Here is a 17336-nt window from a genome sequence, read left to right on the forward strand (position 1 = left end):
AAAAGTTAACATTAGAAAACGACATAATTATTCTCAAAATGAAAATTTTGTTGTGTGAGCTTATGCAATTGATGGAATGGAGTGTTGAACCTGTGCTAGCATGTGGGAAACGTTTGTCTTTGGTGTGAGGCCAGGAGGCTAACTTCCCGTTAATCAGGTAAAGAAAAGATTAAAACACCCAAAAAAAAGAAAGAGAAAAAACATGGTAGATAGGTGCATTCTAAATCCATAAACGCACGCACACCACTATCATTCCTGCAATATGCCATGAGAACTTTATATCATGCAGGCTGATCCAATCATCTTGCAGTTCGGCAGACAATTGGAGGATGTAGCCATGTAGGCAGACCCTTTTTATGATTAACTTTTCTCTCCTTCTTTCCCCTTCTTATTGTTACTAGATTTCTTGATCTCATGTTACCAGAAGCATGGAGCTCTTGTTTAGCAAAAAATCTATTCTATTCTATCGTATCATGTAGCACCAACTATTCAATATAACCATGTGTGCGAGGGTGAGGCGTTCGAATGTACACCCAATAGCTCTAATATTTATTATTTATTTAAAATTTTAAATAAATTTTATTAGTTAAAAGTAAATAACGTATGTACCGCACGTGGCAATGTCAACGTCATCCATTGAATCGGTCACATGTTCCTCACGTGGCATGCACTTTTGTTTTCGCCTACTCCGCCATGGGTTCGGGTCTTCGAGTCCGCCCAAACTCTGGCGTGCAACGCACGCGCAAGTCATCCGGTGGTCCAGATATTAAATAAGTCCACTCGATGGCAAGATATTATTATTCCTCCTCGCGGGCTGCAATCCATATAAACGCGGGCATGGCGGCAATCTGGACCGTTGCGCCACCGCAGCCCTTCTCCCGCCGACATCTCCGCCGCCTTAGCCGTTCCTCCCTTTCCCCATATGTGTGTATTCCTCATCCTTCCTCGCCTCCTCTATGGTTTCCCCGCGCTCACCTCGGCGGAATTCGTTCCTTCCGATGCTTCGCAGGCCCAGGAGGTGGCGCTGGGGCTCCGCCGCTGCTAAAGATGGCGGTCGGTGGAGTCACCGAGCTCCTCCGCCTCTTCTCTTCCGATAAACGGAGGTCGGCCTCCTCGTATCGTCTCCTTTCTTGATCCTTTTCTGTTGTTCTCGATCTTTATAAGCTGATCGTATAACTCCTGGTGTTTGACAGAGATGAATCAAGGATTGGACCAGAGGTGTCTCTGGCTCGCAGTGTAGATGATGTTGTTCAAATTCTAAAGTCTGACTACGATCGCGCTTATTTCCTGACAGGTAATGGGCTAGGTTACTTGTTTTTGATTACTTTGAAGATACTTATTTCTTGGAAGCAACAACAGGAGCATGGGGAGAATTGGGCATTACAAGGGATCACGGTGATGCTGGTGTTTTTATAGTTGACTATAAAGAGGGAATGACAGAGGAAGTGGGAAAAGAATCGTTTCTGATAATAGGTCTGGTAACAAAATTTTGCATAGCAACTTTTGCATAGCACCTTCAAAGTAAGATTGAAGGAGAGGGCATTGGAAGCTGATTTTTTTTTTAAAAATATGGGAATTATAGAGTTAGAAAGGAATTTACAAGGAGAGCGTTAAGAATTTGGATGTATTAGAGGCAATCAGAAGACCAGAGTGATAAAAACAAACTTTGCAATGGAAATGATGTAAAGAAGAATGGGGCAATGCTCAAGTTGAAATGATGAGCTTGCAATAGGTAATGGGAATCAAGAAGGGTACCTTCAAATCCATAAAGAAGAAAGACTCGTAGACTGCTTCCTGCCCCTATTTATATTGTTTGATCATTATTATCATAATACTCTAACTATAACCATCAAACTGTGTCCCAACTATTTGGAGCTGGATGTGTGAATTCATAGTACTCTTATTTATGGTAACCCACATTGAACCATTCATTCTCTATAATAAAGTCTTGGAAAGAATTCTTGATCGTAATATTTGATCATTCATAATGTAAGCTGGCAACTAACTCCATTGTTATCTCGGAACATCAGGTAATTTCAATTCAGATATATATGCTGAGGATTGCTTGTTTGAAGATCCTACTATTAAATTCCGTGGTAAGAATGTATACTTTTATCTGTTGCTTTTGTTTGTCTCAATATATTCTTCAATTAACATTTGGCAGTTTAAAATCCATTTAGTGTAGTGCAAATGCTGTTATCAAGCAATATCATTTGGATGAAAGTACAGCATACCTCGGCAATTAAAGGAGAAAAAGTAAGATAGGAGACTTTAAAAGGAAGATTTCATGTATGTTTCTGAAAAGTGGTCAACAATGCATCCAAACGCTTCACCTTTGTGACCCCTAAGCTAATAAGAATTTTGATGCCCAATTTCGTTGTTTATCTAGCTTCTTGTTTTTAGATTCTTGACTTGAAATTAGATTAGAGAGCAGGTTCAGGTAAGGGAGTGCTTAGGAAGCAGTTTCAAGAGTTGGATTCCAAAGCAGATATAGCACTATAAATAAACAAGATATTTGTCCATGTGTTGCCTACCATTTCAATGTAGGCTAAACCCAACTTCATCAAGGTGAATTAATGAATAGACTATGTGAATTAATAAAAAGACTATGTCTGGTACGTGCATTTATGTATTTACGTATATGTTATGTAGCCTTGGCATTTCGACTGACAATCCTTGTTCTGTCTATGTAGGATTGCATTGATGGATAGGTATCATTCCTTCTAACAACATTTTGTGATTGATTTTCAACTTGATGCCAACCCTCTATAAGTTAGAGATTTCTGGCAAAGGCAACTATTGGCAAAAGAGGAGCCTATGTAACCTGGTAATTGGTTTCCATGTAGTGAATCACTATAACCTGCCTCAAATTATTCCTCCATGACCCTATCCCCATAGAGTTATCTTATGTATATACATTTGATTCACTCAAAAAACACTATAGTAGCTCCAGTTAGGGACAAAGTGATGGAGGAATTATTTACATGGTTGTCAAATACAATGAAAGCAATGGAAATGGGCCCACGAATTATGTTAGCTCAAGTGGGGGCGTAAGTTCTTGAAGTTAAAATTAAGAAGTAAAGACATAAATTAACAAAGATGAAATGGTAAATGGCTAATGGAAAGATGCTTGACATATGGTGACTTATCCTTATATAAAAGTAAATCCTGAACTAGGATTGGTGATGTCAATATATATATATATATATATATATATATGTATATGGGGTTTTACTTTTGTCAACTAGTAGATGTGATATTTCTCAGAAAATTTCTTTATGTTACATGTATTGAATTTAATAAGATCTTTTTTCATAATCTTTGACAAAAAAGATTTTAGAATACTCAATATGAGTAGTAATCCATTTGAAGGAAACCAATTAATTGTCTCTTCTCTATGAATAAAGTTATTTGAAAACTAATATTATGTTCTTGTATTATCTAGGTAAAGTTCAATATTCACAGAATCTGGACTTGCTCGTACCTTTTTTTGATCGTCCATCTCTCAAACTAGAAAAGATTGAGAAGGTATATATGCCTCCATTGCATAAACTAAAGTTCTTATTTATCAAGCAAACTTTTAAATATATTGAAATTATGGAAGTTTATAAATTTAAAGCACCCAAGATAATTATAATAAGAGATGAAAAGAAGAAGAAAATTTTGATTTGTGACACAAGCCTACTTAGAGGATCTGAGGCCTTGATACTAATTCTGCACTACTAACCATGATATGCAGTATCTAATGTTGCTAAATAGCAAAGCTAAAATGTTTTTAAAGTTTCTTACCACTGCATCAAGTTTTACAACTGGATAATGCTTTTTGTCAAGATAAAATGGTTTTATCTGATTTGTTTTATGACTTAGAGATATCCAAACAAGTTCTGTTTTTGGTCCATGTCTGTTTTGCTATAGTTGGATCAATATCAATGATGGGAATTCTTGATTTACCAGAAAGCTGCCTGTATTGTCCATCCCGTCTCTATTTGATGTATTAGGTAAGTGATCCAAAAGGACGATCTGGATCTTTCTGAATCAGTTGAACACCTTGAGTAGCTCGGAACTAGATCTCTTATATGATTTAACAAATCATGCTTCAATCATGTTTTGAAACAGCCAACGGGCATAACTTTCTCATACAGTGTCTGATTTCAGTATTTATAGAGAGAAAATGATGGGCTAGATGAGCATTATGATGAGTCAATAGGAATAATCCCTTTGAGCATTTCTGTCACAACAAATGGCGCTCATTAGCTGCTCTGAACTGTTCATTCAAAATAAAGTTGTAAGACATATTAAAATTGAGCATATCACTGATGTGTAAAAGTGTTCTGCCAGCCTGATTATATACTTATAATTATGCTTCAGGCAATAAATCAATCAAATTGACATAATGCTTATGTAAATATAGGGAAATTATTTTTATTAAAAAAAGGGATTGTTGACATGAAATAAAATTTTGTCATAGAAGACTTCATAATAAATTTTTATTTCAAAATTTAGAAATTCATAGGATATTTTGGAAGTGTAAACCTTTATTGCGTATATTAGTTATGCATACATTCAATCATGCACAGACTATAACTACGTTATTCATTCAAGTAGAATGAAAGTTAATTGATAGTTTGATATATTTAAAATGGGGCGTAAGGAATGAGTAGAAATATCTAATAGGTTTAACTTCTATATCGATACCTTCAGTTTTAGGTCTTCATTCTTAAAATTTGCCACAATGTTACTTGTTTTTGATGTATTAAAGGCCTCATCTTTGACCCTTTCGCTTCCTCAGCCAGACACACAAGCATGCAAGAATAATGAGATTTGTAAGTCCAAAAGTTAATGTGTACTCACTTTTTCTCTTAACCGTGAGTGGAAGTTAAATATTAATGTGGCCACCATTTGTAACTATCATGGTAAGAGTAGCATGGTAGCACCTATTAATACTGATCGCTATGGTTCTTAACAAGCATGAATTTGCTTTTGAGTTCACATGTTTTAACAAAATTTGAAAAGTTAAATATAATATATTCATTATTACTCTGATCTTTGGCTATTTTGTTTTGTAGGGTAGCAATTATGAAATGGACTTCATTTTAGCATCATGGAAACTAAGGTAATCGGAAATTCCTTTCCATTCTATACTTGCTGCTTTCAGGTTATGGAATTAAACATAGTACATAACAGATGGTTAGCCTCTTCCTTGGTTTTGTATCACTTACTTTTGTCAAAAAGGATCTCATGAGGTCGATTCATTAGGTGTTTAAGATCCTGATGAAATGGGAGAACCCAAGAAAGTACTGGAAATGAGGAAATTTTGAGGGAAAAATTTCCAGGAAGATCTTTTACAAGGAAAGGGTCATTTTAATGAGAAGCAATTTCATATATTCCACAACTGGCTGTCAATCCTATGTCAACTCACCTATTTCTTCTAAACCTGGGACCAGCATTGGCAGTGTTAAATATAGGGAAGATGTGACTTGAAAGGGATATTCAGGAAAATTTAATAAACTGGGAATATTCATTATAGGGGATGATTGGATAATCCTATCGGATCCTCAAGATTAGAAACAGTATTTCTAGGATTACAGAATATAAGGCCTGACCCAGCCTATGTTGACTTGACCTTTCCCAGTCCATTCCTGTGGGGAGGAAAAAATGACCTGTTGAGGTCTTTTTTTTCCTTCCTATAGGACTTGGGCTGGCCCACTCAAAGTATTCCTAGGTATTTTATGAATATAGACCTAGTCCAGCCTATAGCTTGTTATCCTGCTGGTTGTATTGACTTTCAGCCCAATTCTGTAAGAAAATCCAAACAGGCCCATAGTGGTCTTGTGAATTGGGCTCTCATTCTATTCTTTGTGCAGTATTTCAATCAAATGCATGATTATAAACTTTGTCTCAGTACCGGTAAGTGGAGTCATGTTTTCTGGAGTATTACATTTTACTAATAGAATCACATATAGAATTTCAATCTGAGGATCCTGACTCAATGGACAATTAAGAGCAAAACAATATGACATAAACAGATGGATAAAACAAATAATTTAGTGGAGATCGTATCGAAAAGTTTACTGAAAGCTGGGCTGTTCATTTTGTTGAGGGTATCATCGTGCTTGAAGTGCAAAGGTTCTAATGTTACAATCCTATGTATCTTGCAACTCATGATGCAAATATGTTAGGCTTACTAGTGTCAATTTGAATTAGACTCTGAAGTTTGATAGGGCTACTGAAAATTTGTGATATTCTATGTTCTATCTTGTTATTCTCAGGTGGTACTCTCAGCATTGTGGTGGCAATGGCTTGTATATACTTGCATATGTATTCTGGCTGAACCCGTAACTAGATTCTCTTTGTAGTCCCTCATAAAATTATTATATATAATTTGCCAATTTGACATTTCGAAATGTTTGGCATTTTTTCCTAAAGCGTAGACCCCTCTTTTTGTGTATCATATTGGCTTGCAGGTGATCCTGAATTGAATGGCTACCCTTTAACTAACCCAATAAGGTTGGCAGTCTTTGATTCATGACAGTGTATAATTCAATGTATTTAATTATGTATTTCATCTGTCCTTAGAAGTGTACTAGTAGTAGTTGATATCCCATCCTAATTTGGGACTATCCTAATATTTTTCACCTCTCCATTTTTACAACTTATCAGACTGTTGTCCCAGAAACGATGTTGGTAAACAAGTAAAACATCTGACTCAGTATCATTTCAATTTAAGAGTATGCTCTCTGTTTCATGGTTGGGAGCCTAGCAAATTGCATTGTTTTAATATATTATTAGAAAGTGGAATAAGAGATACTAATGAAAGGTTTGTGGCAAAAGTTGATATGCTTGTGCTTGTGTTAGTTTCTGTGGATAAGCACATTATTTGGTAATATTTTCGTTATTCCTTTTTGATAAATCTTTTATGACCTATTTCACAGAGTAATAGAGTAATTTTCTCCTTTTTTTTATTTTAGTATATGTTTGCATTTCTCTTTTTTTTATCTTTCCTCCAAAAGAACCAGCTTCATCAAACATTAGATATAATCAACTGCAAAACATCTATGCATTTAGGGAACTAACTATAGTTAACCAATTCTCGTTTGATGTTTTCCACTCCTGACTTGACATGCAGAACATACTTAAAATTTCCTTGGAGGCCTCTCATCGCCATTAAAGGAACAACCACTTATGATTTGGACAAGAATCTTCAAGTAAAGAACGATATCTCTTTGTTAATAGGTGCTGAGGAAGTAATATATGCAGTTTAAATGGCACGATCACTTGATGCTGTTTTTTTTTTCCAAGATTGTTAGGCATGCTGAAAGTTGGAATATTTCTGCACTTGAAGCAGTTGGACAGATATTTAAATTGGGTTCACAGGATGGTGATGAATGAGTTTCTATAGTAAGTCTTTATCTGTAATGATATTAAAGAATATCTGTTTGCAAATGCTTCAAAGTTCAAATTAGTCTTATTTTTTTTTCCACTTTTGTCCTTCATGCTTCAGTAAATTTTCATACCTAGATAATTTGCATGCTGTGCATATACCTGTCTTGCATAGGACATGGGTATCCATGCCGTTTAATGTTATTATTTATTCCCTGCTAATCAAGATTAGACATGAAATCTTTACTGGTCTAACACCAAGAAAGAAAAAAACAAGTAACAAGACTTCCCCCTTCAGTATGAGGTTATTTTGATGAGTCAAGGTATGATCGGATCTCAACATGATGCAACCTTTTGTCTCAGATTCATGGAATAGGCAGTCTTGGACAAGGCCTGTCATAAAAGCTAACAATGTGGTTGATGGCTATGGAAACATAATTTGGTGGTTACTTAGGTTAAGTTAATTTCAGCTAGCAAACATACCTGTAAGGTTTTCCTAGATGTGGAAAAGAGTTTAGACTAAGATGTACGAGGCAATTTTGGCAAACTAAAAGCTAAGGAGCAAAAATGAGAGACAAAATTATTTCATGGAATGCAATATTATAGTGCCTTGCATGGTTTTCTTTTTTTAAAAAAAAAATCCATTTCTATTTCATTCATTTTAATCTCCCTTGCGATGATAATTGAGTAATTAAGTGTGGCAGAATTATTTCTTGAAGTGTAGAATAACTTCGAACATCGATCAGCTGATTTTGTTCTTGCATAAGCAAGTCCAGTAACAGTCATAAGTTGGATCAAAATTGCAATGCATGCCTAGGTCAAAGAAGCAAACAGCTGAGATGAAACCTAAGTGAAAAGCTAGGACTTAGGAGACTGATGAATATACATATCTTCATCATTATTCATCTATAATGATCAGAGCATTATCCATATCAACATCCTAGATTGATTAATTGGCCTCCTGGTTTCAAATGACCTCCATTGATCATTCTCCATTATGAAGGGCAGCATGAGTAACATTGTAGAATCATGTGGATGGCATCTTCATAGCATGATATTAGAACTGAAAATAGATGTCAAATGTAAGTATTTGAGAACAGACAGCATAGTACATCTATCATGTCTCACCTATTCTTTGGTTTTGATAACAAACATGTACAGCAGGTGTAGGGATAAAGAACAGCAGTTGATCGTTTCAAAACAAATTGCTTCACACTGATCCTCAACATTGTACCGGCTTTATAATCATGAAATGTATTGAAGTTGCATTGGAGTTCATCTGTCACTCAATCTTCCATGGTTGGACTTTCTTTATTGACCAATGTTCTGTTATGAACTCATATACATTTTATGGAAAATTGTCATTAATCATGAGCATATCTCTCTGACTATCACTATCTAAGCATCACCCTGCTTAATATACCAAAATCTAATTATTTTAGATCTATCATTTTTCTCCTGAACTCATATACATTTTATGGAAATTTGTATTAGTCACTAACATATCTCTCAGACTATCCCTTTGTAAGCATCTCCCTGCTTAATATACCCAAATCTAATTATTTTAGATATATCATTTTTCTCCTTTTTTTTGCATATACATAGGTTCAACATAACGAACAATACAGGGTTTTGTAACTACCATGTATTAATGTACTATATTTCCTACCTATCTGCTGACTTTTAGTTCTGTATCCTTAAAAGTTAAAAAGCCTTCCTCCACATATTCAGTTTAGCATTCATCTCTATCCCAAGCTCATTAATTATATCATTTGCACCAAACATGCAGCATTTACATAATCCATTTCAAGAAATTCCCTTTCTTATTTTAGAGAGGTGAATTGATTTATGTAAAGTTTTGACTCTATTTTAAGAGGGAAACTTTAAGTAGAAAGTTAGGCCTCACGTAGAGTTTCCATTGAGTGCAAGGGAAAGATATTCCTTTACATATCTCAATCTATTGTTTTCCATTTCACTTGATATTTATCAAGTCATTATTAACCTATCCTGATCCTGTCAAGTATCATGTTAAATAATGTCTTAGCTCTCAAGTTATTGATTATTATAAATACAGAAATTTAACAGGCAATGCCGACCATACTATAGAGATGTATGAGACTTTGGCCAAAGCATAAACTATAAAAATAGACTTGCTGCTGATAAACAACCTAGTGATAATACTTTTGTAAATCATAGATATATATATTATAGGAACAAATGGATAGGAATCATAGATCGACACGAATTTCTTGTATTTCGTGTGAAGACTGCCATTATTTTCCTTCTCAGATTCTCAAAATTCAGTCACGTAAGATGGTTGTGTATGATGCCCTGTAAATGAAGAGAACACGGTCATACACATTCATTGTTCCTTGACTTCTATCTGTTCATCTTAATATTAGCATTTTTTTATCTCATCTTCCAAGAAAGCTGACTCATTAACTTAATGTAGACTCATGTCTCCGGATGAATCAGGAATGCTGAACAAAAGTCACCACCAGTCCAGTGGAGGCCAATTAATCAGTATAAATTCAGTAGCCCGGAATGTCAAGATGCTGCTGCCGGGGAGCATATTAAAAGGTGGCATATCCCTCATTTGCATCCACCAGTTCAGGGACTATGAGTGCACATTGAAGTGCATGGATCAACTGGGGAATAGGATTCCCCAACAATTATACCTGTTTGGGAGGATCTAATCATCTAGCATTGCTGGTCAGGCAGAAGAGGTGAATCACAATAGTTCATATTCATTTTGGTAATTAATATATGAATGTTTGGTTTAAGGTTCGCCGGATCTATACCGATGCCATCCTATTATAGTGTCAATGCTTACAATACAGCAACCAATTTGGCGTCCTGAGTATTCGTACACCATCCATACTATATACTGGTATGATTCTATTATGGTACGATCAGAATATGCATTGGTACCAATTGGTACAGCAAACCTTGGTTAGGTTACTGTGCATAATATAAGAACATCACTATTTAGTAACTGTTCTTGGCTCCATCTACAGAGAATATGATTTCCAATGGCACAGTTCCTCAAATTGATTTCTCAGAATGCATAGGAAACCTATATATACAAGTATGGTCTTACGCTGCTGAAATGATTCCACCCTGAGGTGATCAGATGGTTAAAGATGTTATTGGAGGGGAAAATCAAATACAAACAGAATTATTACTTAAATTTTTAAGCCCTCTACTACCAGTTTCAGGCTCTGAGTGTTGATGTATCGCAATGGTTGAAATATTAAAAGCAGGCTAAACGACTGGAAGGCAAAATTTTGGGAATTCTGAAAAGGTACCAGTGAGCACGCCCTAGCACATAATCAATATCTAGGATTGAAACGCATGCGGATCTGAAAAAGTTACTATTGAGGCAGTTGGTTAAAAAATTGTTGCGCGTTTTGGCACTGTTGAAGTGTGTGAGTTGGCACAGAAATTTAGAACTCACTTATTTTCAGCTTACAGATAAATATTTTTTCAGGTTACGTAAATAAATAAATAAATATTCAGATTTCTGTCATCTCTTGAGTTTTTCTCCATTTGACTGATTCTCAAACTTGAACATCTTTCTCACTCTGTTTTTTTTTTTTTTTAATCATGTTCTCAATATTATAGGCTTCATTTATGTTACTGAAGTCTTGTGCTACATTGTGTCCTTAAATTAAATGGTGGTGCTTTGATATTGGTGTGAGTTTATTGAGAGGTACCTGTGTATTTTTGGGTAACCAACTCCCCCATCATCTCATAAATCTTTAACCATTCTTTTTCAAGGACTCGAATGGGAGGCATCCAGCCGGCCAAAATTGGATTGAGAGTGGGATCCAAAAAATGGCTCATTGTATTGTATTGAACTTCCAGCGACTGGACCATCTCGAACACTAAAGAGGCATCTTCAATCTTAAACCATATCTATCGCTGTAGAGAATTTGAACCTTTTTGGATTTCTTTGTCAACTTGTTGTCAGCGCATCATGTCGTGCAATGTTATGCTTATCTCAAAGAAAGATCTTATCTTAAACAAAGACAAGACATACGTGACGGGTGCAAAAAGGCCACTACAAACCTTATCGGTGGGAGTTCGTTTGAGTACAAAGTGGACTGCACCGTAAGACCTGTCACTTTGGCGGTGAGGCATGCTATCGTGCCAGACAAGACTAATCAGTAATAACGCCGTTGGAACCGTTATTTACTGTAATAATGAAGAAGAAAAGATTAGCTTGCCATTCTTGTCCTTGGCTAAGCTTATCTGGAAATAAAAGAGGAACTTGTAACAGTTGTAATTTGACAGGAAATATCAGGTAGTAAAGAAAATTAACAGTATTATTTGCTCGAACCGATGCAAAGAATTATGCACATGTTGATGTACATTTGAATTTAGAATATTATTTAATTGTGATTAACCGTAAAAACGTATGATAATGATCATTATGCCCATTGCAGAATAAAGCGAGTTATCGTATCCAAATTCCCATGACTAATATATAACGTAACCTAGCTGTTATCTTAGAGAGAAGGGGAAGCTTGGGGGTTTTATATGGGATCACACATGATACAAGGCAAGAACTAGTCCATGTGATGGTATTTTTTCTTGTTTTAAAAGTGATAGGGAAACTATCAGCTCATTTCACATGATCTTGAGAAATAATTGCATGCAGAGGCAAATCCCAGAGCATGTGCACGCTGGAGAGCGCGCAATCGGAAACTGGTGAAATACAACGGTTAGCGTTAGCGTGGCGTGTTATCCACCATGGGATTTGACGCAGTCCGATTGCACCTGGTGCTGCAATACGGTGGTCTTGATCTTGCCCAAAGAATTCTTCATGCCGGCTCCCGAGTTTTTCAATGCCCATCAGCTCTGCCATCCTAATCAATGGCACCTGTACCATATTATTTTCTCGTAATTTCTCTCTGCTACAATCTCCCAATCATATTTATTTTTAAGAAAAAATTACAATGATACCTCTTAAATTTTTATTTATTTATATTTTGATTCTAAAAATTTTAAAAATTACAATCTGATCTCAAAACTTTATAAACGTCGTAAAAAAATTAAACCATCTATCTTCATTATGCAATATTATAATATAAAGATCATGTGAGAGATTAAATTCTATAAAACATCATAAGTACCCTTTTCAAAAAATTTTTAGTTTTAGCGTAAAATGAAATAGAGTAAAAAAAGAGTCAAATGATTCTCATTTGACTATCATTTTTTCTTTTTTTTTTTTTTTTTGCCCTGGTCTCTATTTCCCATCGAAAATAAAAGAAGTGGAAAAAAAGAGGGAGGATGATATAGTTGAAGGAGAAAGAAGACAAGACAGAGGGATAGAAAGAAATATATATAAAGGGAGAAAGAGGAATCTGGATCGTAATAGCTTCAAACATTAGTAGCAATCATGCCTCCATCCAATGCTCTGGCCAAAATATCATCTTCTATTGTGACTGTGGGCTGAGAGCACATGAAGTTGGAGTAAGCATAGATTCCACATCTTATATGCTAGGCTTGACTGCACCAAATGAGCTAGTTCCACATCTTATATGCTAGGCTTGACGGCATCAAATGAGCTAGTGCTTTTTTCTTATTCTTCTTTGAAGCATTTATATTCTTCTTTTCTATTTTGCTGTCTGTTGTTAAAGAAAGAAAGAAAGAAAAAAAAAAAATTTTGACTTGAAACCATGATTGAGGATTAAAAGTATATATTTTTATTTTTTTGCAGGAGGAATCAGCAAAAAAGAAATTCCTTATGGTAGTTAAGAAAGAGTGAAATCTCCAAATCTGTGATAGCTTATGCACATATCCTATTTCTATTATTTTTTTTTCTATTTTCCTTTGCAGCCTATGTATGCTGTGAAGACCCATACATCATGACTCCAAATGGATTTTCACGGTTCCGTTACATCAAACCAAAAAAAAAAAACCCCCAACTCTCCATGATTTTAAATGGATCTTCTCACAAGTTTTTAGAATATTATATACCAGAGAAGATAATAAAAAAATTGGAGCAACAACAAACATAAGCAAAAAAAGAAATCTCTTGTTTATTGCCAATCAAAAATCTCAATCAAGTTGGTACTATTTTTTCCAACAAGAATAGCTTACAAAAGAGTTTATAATGGATTTCACATTTCTTTCCTCACTTTTGAGCAATACAACTATATCCATATAAAAAAGAAAAAAGAAAAGGGAAAAAATGAACTCCAAAGCTTAAAAATGAGGTATCTTTTTTCTATACACCGCTGAAACCACTTGTTGGGTTTATTTTACAAAAGAAAGGCACCTTCTTTCCACTCTCTCTTAACCTTTACAGCAACACATATAACAAGGTAAAGAAGTGAAAGTAATCTAAAAAATTCGCTAAAACTCCTAAACTTTCTGCCAAAGAACCTTCAGAAATTCATTAAAAATGATTTAGAAGAAACTTGTTGGGCTTTGAGAAGAATTAGAAAGAAAAAATCAATGCGCTAATCGGCCCCAAAATTCAGTACAGTGATGGGAGACGAGAGTCCAAGAGGAGGAATCCAAGGCTCTTGATCTCTTCTCTCTTTAGAGAAAAAGGGAAGGGGTACTTCCTCTTTCCTCAAAGCTCTTCTTGAGAATAGTAGGATGGGATAGTAGGGTGCTTCCTCTCTCTTCACAGCTCTTCATCATGATTTCAAATGGGTATTCACAGTTCCTATTACATCAAACAAAAAAAAGTATTGGTTAATACTCCATAAACAAAATTATAGAGAGAAGGTGATATGGTGGTATTTTAGTCGTTTTATAATTTTTGTTAACGCTATTAAGCCGGAGGCAGTCGGTCTTTTTGCGATATTTTTAAAATTTTGCAGTCTATCTGTAATGTTCTAAATTTTTGGGATCAAAGTGTAATTAGAGAAATATTTAAGGGATGCCGCTATAATTTTTTCAACTTTTAATGCTTCAGTTTTGTATTAAGAAATACCACTCAAACTAGTGCGGTCTTCCGCGACTCGTGGATTACTAACCTAACTACTTATATATAATAGCCAAAATTTAAAGCTCAAATCTTCAAAAGATCTCATTAAGCAAGCTAAATTAGTAATTTGTATGTTTGGAAGGTGCAAATGTGGTTCCTTGTATGTTTTCTTTCATGTGTTCCAGTAAAGAACACTTACTTCTAGTGGGGAGGCTTTGAAATGGTCTTCAGAGATTAAATTTGATGTCATCAACCGAAGGTTCTAATCTCTGTTGGTTCGATGTTTGTAAAGCATGAAGTGAGAACAGAACATTTAGGCCCAAATCAGAAAAACATCATCTTATATTAATGAGTGAAACTAGCTTAGTAGCATGAATTCTTAACCAACAATGATCATAGTCGATGGGATATTTTTCAGTAGCAATTTTTGGGTAAGGAAGACTAGAAAACAAGCAATCACCTTCTCTCAGGCACAGCAATTATATCTGACAATTGTGCAATAACATTCCCATGTTACCGCTTTTTGATATTAATTAGGTGCGAGTGTTACATCCAGTAAGCTTTGAGGTGGTTAGACTGCAGCTTAAAGGTGAAGCCAGTGAATAATAAAAATTATAACAAAACTATAACTTTTATTCTTGCTGGTCTTCCTTGATCAGTTTTGCTGATCGTTGCATTAAGCTGAGTTTCTTACTTGAGTTTGATAATGTTTTTCCTAGAGCTTGGAACAACAATAAATATGCTAACTATGCCATGTGAGGAGAGATAATATATGCCACTCATTTGAAGAGAAGTGGTCTCGTTATGTCTTTTTTATGTATCACTTTTTGTGTGTCTGTGATGCATGAAATACTTGGACTATTTCCCAATTTGCGAATGTCATCCTTGTGCAAGAGCTTACCATGTTTTGATGCATGACTTTCTATGCACGTGTGATGTGTGAAATTTTGGACCATTTCTCAGCTTGTGAATGTCATCCTGGTGCAAGAGCCATGCCAACCCTCCCTCCAGCATTCCAATTTTATTGATGTCACCAAAAAGCTCCCCTTTTCTGTTGTTGACATTGAGATAATATCCTCATGTGCTAAAAGGGTGCATGCCTGATGACCATTCTGGAAATGTCAAGTTTCAAATCCAGGTCTCCTCCTTGTTATGAGAACTCAAAAGAAGGGTAAATTGTGCTTTTGGTTCTCTAAATTTAGATCCCTAAACTTTGAAAAGTTCAAATTTGCTTCTTCTTTTTTTTTTCCCCTCAATTATTTTAATGTAGTTTTTTTCTCGAATTTCAATTATTTTCTCTCACGAAAAATCTCTGATGGCATATAGCTGATGATGTGACACGTGCTATGAAATTTTCTGTCAAAAAATGTCTAGTTGCCAAGTGCCACATCATCATCCATATACTATGTCATCATTTATATATCATAAATTATAATTTTCGATCTTCTGAATTGAATAAAAAAATTTATATAAATAATGATATGGTATATAAATGATGATGTGGCACATGATGACTGGACATTGATAAAAAATTTTATAGCACATGCTACATCATTTTTTACATGGTACATCATCTTCCATATGTCATGCCATCACTCATATGACGTATCATCAAAATAAAAATTTTTGCCTATTATGCCATGCCATCATCTATATGTCATGGCACCATTAACTGGCCACGTAATCATTTATCTAAGTAATTTTTGTCACATATTCAGTCATGTAACCACCAATTAATATCCACAAGGATTTTCAATATCCAGTGTGAGAAAAGTGCCGGAAATTTGGAAAAATAATCACATTTAAACAATTGAAAAAAAATCAGGACCAAATTTGAGCTTTGTGAAGTTTATGAACTTATAGAAATCTGACCTAAATTAAAAGGACCAAGGCATATAATTAATTAATTATCCTTTAAAAGTATGGATTCCAATGCCACTTAGATTTATAAATCTAGTAAGTCCAAAAAGATCAGGCTAGGGCATGGATTTGATAAACTCATAGATCAGTGATGCATAGTTTAGCATACAATGCTTCTTGGCCTACATGCTGTTTGGTTCCACCCATCAAAATCTTAACATAGACCTACATCAATCACCATGTTGCAGTCTCACCAAAAAAAAAAGAAAAAAGAGAGAAATCACCATGTTGCAGAACCTTTCCAATGAATCTACTTTATGGGAACCCAAGCAACCATCTCCAATAGCCAAGTTAGCATTTTATAAAAAGTCTATCAGACCATCCATTTGCACACCAATGGCTGATCCAGTGCAACTTCATATTCATAATTATGTCTCTTTGCTCCGTATCATCTCCCCAAAAAAAAAAAAAAAAAGAAAAGCTTCAAGCGGCAATAAAGGGCACACCAAAGGTACATCGAATCCACAACTTTTTTTTGTTTTTTTTTTTTTAAGGTAAATAGAATCCACAACCATTTGATAGCTCCCCAACCAACCGACTAATCTTTTGGCAATAAATAAATTCATGGGTCGCACTAACCCCTTTACATGGTAAACGGATTGTTTACGTGCATAAATTAGATGATAAATTTATCTTTCGCTCCATCTCCTTCGTTTCGTAAAGCCGAATAATTCTGCAATGCACTGATAAAGCCCACATGAAAAATTTGTTAGGGCCACAACTTGACAACCCCATAATTAATCAACTCCAATCTCCTTCGCCATCTGATAAGATTTTTTTTTTTTTTTTTTCTGTACACTTTGCATGAATCATGTAGCATTACTTCATAGACCATAATCATGATAAATCTCTACGAACTAACGAGACTTCAAACCATTTGAACAGTACAAGGAAGCACATGCTATTCCAGTCTTATACCATTGGGATATTTCATCTTGAATCAAGGATTTTTCTTTTTTTTCTTTTCTTTTTTTTTTTTCTGTTGGTGGGGTGTGGGGAGGTTTCGGGGAGGTGGGGTGTGGGGAGGTTTCGGGGGTGGGGGCGGGCGCGTTGTGGTGGGTGTGGATTAAATAAGAGTCAACGGTATGGA

At 35.2% G+C, this 17336-nt stretch overlaps 1 protein-coding gene and 1 non-coding gene across 3 annotated transcripts; one reads left to right on the plus strand and one right to left on the minus strand.

Annotated features, from left to right (window-relative positions):
• The first annotated feature begins 563 nt into the window (after positions 1–563).
• LOC105054928 (uncharacterized) lies at positions 564–10413 on the plus strand. Of its 2 annotated transcripts, XM_073252069.1 has the most exons (10): positions 564–924; positions 1010–1103; positions 1194–1294; positions 2031–2096; positions 3446–3528; positions 5067–5113; positions 7127–7205; positions 7300–7398; positions 8542–8679; positions 9856–10413. In XM_073252069.1, the coding sequence occupies exons 2-8, from the start codon at positions 1048–1050 to the stop codon at positions 7387–7389; spliced, it is 522 nt and encodes a 173-aa protein (XP_073108170.1). In that variant the 5' UTR covers positions 564–924; positions 1010–1047; the 3' UTR covers positions 7390–7398; positions 8542–8679; positions 9856–10413. The 2 variants fall into 2 exon arrangements, with proteins under 2 accessions (XP_073108170.1, XP_073108169.1); XM_073252068.1 differs by having other exon boundaries at positions 610–1103.
• Positions 10414–15267: 4854 nt separating this feature from the next.
• Positions 15268–15371, minus strand: LOC114913026 (U6 spliceosomal RNA). Its single transcript, XR_003799045.1, has one exon. It is a non-coding gene; the product is annotated as a U6 spliceosomal RNA (small nuclear RNA).
• Positions 15372–17336: the final 1965 nt, after the last annotated feature.

Source organism: Elaeis guineensis, chromosome 2 (genome assembly GCF_000442705.2).
Source record: "Elaeis guineensis isolate ETL-2024a chromosome 2, EG11, whole genome shotgun sequence".
Taxonomy (NCBI): Eukaryota; Viridiplantae; Streptophyta; class Magnoliopsida; order Arecales; family Arecaceae; genus Elaeis; species Elaeis guineensis.

Coding starts and splice junctions, on each gene's coding strand:
- LOC105054928 (XM_073252068.1), top strand. CDS start 784: ATGGCAAGATATTATTATTCCTCCTCGCGGGCTGCAATCCATATAAAC. Junction 1,295..2,030: donor TCGCGCTTATTTCCTGACAG/GTAATGGGCTAG, acceptor TCGGAACATCAG/GTAATTTCAATTCAGATATA. Junction 2,097..3,445: donor TCCTACTATTAAATTCCGTG/GTAAGAATGTAT, acceptor TGTATTATCTAG/GTAAAGTTCAATATTCACAG.